This window comes from Rhinopithecus bieti, unplaced genomic scaffold, assembly GCF_001698545.2.
Source record: "Rhinopithecus bieti isolate Rb0 unplaced genomic scaffold, ASM169854v2 scaffold_24498, whole genome shotgun sequence".
Classification (NCBI taxonomy): Eukaryota; Metazoa; Chordata; class Mammalia; order Primates; family Cercopithecidae; genus Rhinopithecus; species Rhinopithecus bieti.
The window spans coordinates 12,125-17,784 of NW_016811130.1; the positions used below are offsets into that span (position 1 = coordinate 12,125).

At 40.2% G+C, this 5,660-nt stretch overlaps 1 protein-coding gene across 1 annotated transcript in view; it reads right to left on the minus strand.

The window, feature by feature from the left end:
• The window catches only part of LOC108543172 (olfactory receptor 10A2), an 8,673-nt gene extending 6,684 nt beyond the window's left edge, over window positions 1-1,989 (minus strand). The window contains exon 1 of the mRNA XM_017893493.1: window positions 1,934-1,989. Coding sequence (XP_017748982.1) covers window positions 1,934-1,989 — 56 coding nt within the window. The remainder of the gene's footprint in view (window positions 1-1,933) is intronic.
• Window positions 1,990-5,660: the final 3,671 nt, after the last annotated feature.

Below are 5,660 nucleotides of genomic sequence, written 5' to 3' on the forward strand. Positions count from 1 at the left end.
TTTTTTTATATATAAGAAATTTTGTAATTATATGGAAAATAAATGGCAGACCCTGAACTTAAAACATGAGAAAAATTTATAATTAAAAAATTGGGGTTTTCAACAAGTCATGTGAAATGAACTTAAGCTACACCCGAAATGTTATATTTGGTCTCCCACATCCATCTCCCCTTCTTCTGCTTCACTGTTGAGCTTCTTACTATTTACTGAACCGAGTTCTTTTTGCTTGCCTCTGCCTTTGCATGTGACATCATTTCTGCCTGCACACATCCCCTCCTCTGTCTGACTCCTTCAAATCCTCAAAACTCAGCTCTGTCTGTCATGTGATACTTCCAGATAGGATTAGTAATCTTCTGTATTTTCCTCTATCCTTTAAAAATATTTTTAATTATTAAGCTATTTCTACCACCAATATATATCTCACTCTTTAAACTTCTCCATAGTGTAAACTGTCTTAGTCATCTTTATAAGAAGAAGCCCAGTGTTTTTACAGAGTAAGCTATTTATACATGTTTTTGTACAACTGATTGTATAAAGGATTACACAAGTTCTACAAAGTTCATTCTTCTTGGAGTTTTATTCACCATTAGAATTTTGTCTCAATGACTGTTTTTTTTTGTTTGTTTTTTTTTGTTTTTTTTTTTTCAAAACTGCCCTTTTTCTAAAAGCTTTATTTTTTTTTTTTTTTTTTTTTTTTTTTGAGACGGAGTCTCGCTCTGTCGCCCAGGCTGGAGTGCAGTGGCCAGATCTCAGCTCACTGCAAGCTCCGCCTCCCGGGTTCACGCCATTCTCCTGCCTCAGCCTCCCGAGTGGCTGGGACTACAGGCGCCCGCCACCTCGCCCGGCTAGATTTTTTGTATTTTTTAGTAGAGACAGGGTTTCACCGTGTTAGCCAAGATGGTCTGGATCTCCTGACCTCGTGATCTGCCGTCTCGGCCTCCCAAAGTGCTGGGATTACAGGCTTGAGCCACCGCGCCCGGCCTAGAAGCTTCATTTCATGACAGATGTGTTGTATGTGGTGCTGGCAGAGAAGATTAGGGACAAGGAGGGGCAGAAACACCTGCTGGGATTCCCATAGAACTTCTGAAAACTACTGGGGAAGAAAAGCTGGTGCCCTGTCTCCAGTGCGGGAGAGGCATTGCAGAAGTTGGCAGCCCGTGGCCAGCCCACAGGGTTCTTTCCAGTTCCTCTAGAACGGGGTACCCAATCTTTTGGTTTTCCTGGGCCACACTGGAAAAAGAAAACTTGTCTTGGCCACACATAAAATGCACTAAAACTAATGATAGCTTATGAGCAAAGAAGAACGCAAAAAAATCTTAAAATGTTTTAAGAACGTTTACGAATTTGTGTTGGGCCACATTCAAAGCCATCCTGGGCCGCATGTGGCCCATGGGCCACAGGTTGGACAAACTTGCTCTAGAGCTTCCCTAGGAACATCCCTTTGCTAATCACCTGACTGTCCCAGGACCTGGAACCCACTCTTCTAGGCCTTCTCTGACTGTAGAATTGTTGTAAAGTAGTAGTTTGCCCTGATGTTCTCCGTCTCATAAATGTTCCACAGAGGCAAGTCTTTTTAGTGTTAATTAGATGAAAATCAAGACCTGAAGGAGGTTGTATATATCCTGTGAAGGTTGTAGGGCCTGGAAGCTTCCTGACTCAGAAAACTTTAGAGGACAGAATTGGAAAAAGCCTGGGTAATATCAGTCTTTCTGTGAACCCAGATCTCACTTATCTTATGAGATAGAATGGGGAAACTGATGCCCAAGGAGAGAGGAACTGATGAGATCTCCCAGTGTGGACAGAAGAATAGAATTAGGTATCCACCAAACTATGATCATATTTCGTGCAGCTGACTAACTGAACTTGAAGAGTGGCCTCTGGTAGATTCAGTCCTTGGAAAAAAAAAAAAAAAAAGACAGAAAAAACGCCTTACCTGTGTCCAACAGGAACATCTGCCTTGTTCAGCTCTGGCTGACATCCATGCTTCATGCATGTCCTTCATGCATGTAATATAACAGCTCTATTTCTGTTCTGGCAAAGCCAAAAGAAGAACCAGGGAAGTCTTATTCCCTGTCCTGGCTGACCTATTAATGGCTAGAGCTGTAGCCAGCTCACTGCTGCCTTGTGTGTCAGAGGCAAGTAAGTGCACTATGAAGTTTGGCCAAGCTCTGGGTCCTGGTTTTGGGAGAGTTGTTCCCACCTGTGCCTCTTTTGGCCTTGCTGCTAGTCGAAGGGATGACACCTGTATTTTTCTCCAGGTGTTTCTAGGCTCTTCCTTCCTTTTCTCAGGGGACCTGGTCTTGTTTGAATCTACCATCCTTTGAGAATATATGAATTTCAGATGCCAATAGGATAAAATTCAAGAAAGAAAAACCAAACTCCAGGCGAGGGGAAGCCGCATTGTGTAGAGAAGCACTATAAGAGTTTGAAGTCAGAACAACCTAAATTTGATCTCAGCACTGGAACTCTCTGGCTTGTAATGCTTAGCAATTTTGTTAAACTCACTGAGCTTTGGTTTCCACATTTCTTAAAGATAACAAATGTTCTTATTTTACAGAGTTTGTGTTATGATGAAATTAAACGACTTATATTAGTTAAACCTATCGCATGCTGAATAATTGTTCATTAAGTATCTACTAAATGTCAAATACTCTCCTAAGCATTAGGTTATGGAAGTAAAATGAAAAACAAAATCAAATTTGGTTCATGTACTCATAAAACTTACATTTTAATGGGGAAATGTAAACTACAATTAGGTAAATTACAAGATAAGAATTAAGAACATATGACCAATATAGCTGTTATTGAATCCAGAAGGAAGAAATAGGAAACTGTACAGAAAGTGGGACGCAGACATGTAGACTTTAGCATAAGAATTTTTGCTGTTGTTATTTGGTCCTAGGCTGGTCATTGTTAAGGAAAATGTAGGAGACATCAACCCCAGTCTCTTGGGTGTTCAGGTGAATTGAATCTACCTAATTTTGAAATAGCTAGTGAACAGTGCAAGATGGAGATAAAATGATATTAAACTGATCCAGGCTTTTAAAAGCCAGTCATTTTGGAGAAAGGAAAAAAAAATTCTTTTTTGAAGCAGAGTCTTGCTCTGTCACCAGGCTAGAGTGCAGTGGCATGATCTCAGCTCACTGCAACCTCCGACTCCCTGGTTCAAGCAATTCCCCTGCCTCAGCCTCCCAAGTAGCTGGAATTACAGGCACACACCACCACACCCAGCTTATTTTTGTATTTTTAGTAGAGATGGGGTTTCACCATGTTGGCCAGGATGGTCTCGATCTCCTGACCTTGTGATCCGCCAGCCTCAGTCTCCTAAAGTGCTCAGATTAGAGGCGTGAGCCACAGCGCCTGGCCGAAATTATTTTTTAAATGTAGCACCATTGTTTTAAAAACTTTTAAGTTCAGGGATATATGTCATGGGAGGTTTTCGTACAGATTATTTTGTCACCCAAGTACTAGGCCTAGTATTCATTAGTTATTTTTTCCTGATTCTCTCCCTCCTTCCACCCTCCACCCCATAAGTAGGCCCCAATGTCTGTTGTTCCCTCTTTGTATCCATATGTTCTCATCATTTAGGTCCCACCACTTGTAAATGAGAATAAATGGTATATGGTTTTCTGTTCCTGCTTTAGTTTTCTAAGGATAATAGTCTCCAGCTCCATCCATGTTCTTGAAAAGGACATGATCTAGTTCTTTTTGATGACTGCATAATATCCTATGGTATAAATGTAACACATTTTCTTTATCCAATCTGCCATTGATGGGCATTTAAATTGATTCAATGTCTTTACTATTGTGAATAGGGTTGCAATGAACATACACATGCATGTGTCTTTATGGTAGAGTGATTTGTACTCCTTCGGGTATATACCCAGTAATGGGATTGTTAGGTCAAATGGTAGTTCTGTTTTTAGCTCTTTGAGGAATTCCCACTCTGCTTTCCACAATAGTTGAACTAATTTACACTCCTATTAACAGTGTTTAAGTATGCCCTTTTCTCCATAACCTTGCTAGCATCTGTTAATTTTTGACTTTTTAATAATAGCCATTCTGACTAGTATAAGATGGTATCTCATTGTGGTTTTGATTTGCATTTCTCTAATGATATTGAGCTTTTTCTCATGTGCTTTTGGGCCACATGTATGTCTTCTTTTGAAACGTGTCTGTTCATATTCTTTGCCCACTTTTAATGGAGTCTTTGGTTTTACTTGTAAATTTGCTTACATTCCTTATAGCTGCTGGATATTAGACCTTTATAAGATGCATAATTTGCAAATATTTCCTTCCATTCTATAGGATGTCTGTTACTCTATTGATACTTTTGCTAATGCAGCACATTTTACTTGAAAAATAATGTAAAAAAAGAAATCTTGATTTCATTAATAGGAGACTGATTCAAAACTTGCGAATTTTCCATAGACTACAATGGAATACAATGTAACTGGGGATATACATTAATATTCATGTAAAAACTTAAGATGGATACCTAATACCCAGATATTTCTTTCTAATAAAATCTTCCATTAAAAGGAACTCATATTCCCTGGAGAAGTGGTTGATTCTAGGACTGAGGCAGGAAGTGTGCAAGATGATCCTGGAGACTCTTCTAATGCAGAAAGTAAGAAAGTGATGGAAAAAAATCCCACATTATTAGGTATGTCAAAGGAACACAGAAATCAAATGAAGAGCTCCCAGTAGCCAAAGCTGTAATATTTGAGCAAAAAATATGGTAGTATTGGATTATAAACCAAAATATAAAATAAATGTTTATGAGTATATATTATGTAAATAAATGATTGAATAAGTAAATAAATGAGGAAGGCTCAAAAAGTCTGTCTAGAAGAATTCAACATAATTTATTTAGTTACTTTGCCCATGAGGAGGCCCATGACCTCTTTACAAAGAGTACAGTATGAAAAGGGGAGAAAAGAGTAATTGATATGGTTTGGCTGTGTCTCCACTCAGATCTCATCTTGAATTCCCACATGTTATGGAAGGAACCCAACAGGAGGTAATTGAATCATGGGAGTAAGTTCTTTCCCATGCTGTTCTTGTGATAGTGAATTGCTCTCATGACATCTGATGGTTTTCGAAAGAGGAATTCCCCTGCACAAGCTCTCCTTTGCCTGCTGCTGTCCATGTAAGATGTGACTTGCTGTTTCTTGCCTTCTGCCTGATTGTGAGACTTCTCCAGCCATGTGGAATTGTAAGTCCAATTAAACCTCTTTCTTTTGTATACTGCCCAGTCTCAGAAATGTCTTTATCATGCGAACGACTCTGTCTGACAGCACTGGGGAGAGCCGTGGATCTCCCAACGCGGAGGTTGAGATCTGAGAACGGACAGACTGCCTGCTCAGGTGGGTCCCTGACCCCTGAGTAGCCTAGCTGGGAGACATCCCCACTAGGGGCAGTCTGACACCCCACACCTCACAGGGTGGAGTACACCCCTGAGAGGAAACTTCCAAAGGAAGAATCAGACAGGTACACTCGCTGTTCAGCAATATTCTATCTTCGGCAACCTCTGCTGCTGATACCCAGGCAAACAGGGTCTGGAGTGGACCTCAAGCAATCTCCAACAGACCAACAGACAGTCCTTCTGACTGTCAGAAGGAAAACTAACAAACAGGAAGGACACCTATACCAAAACC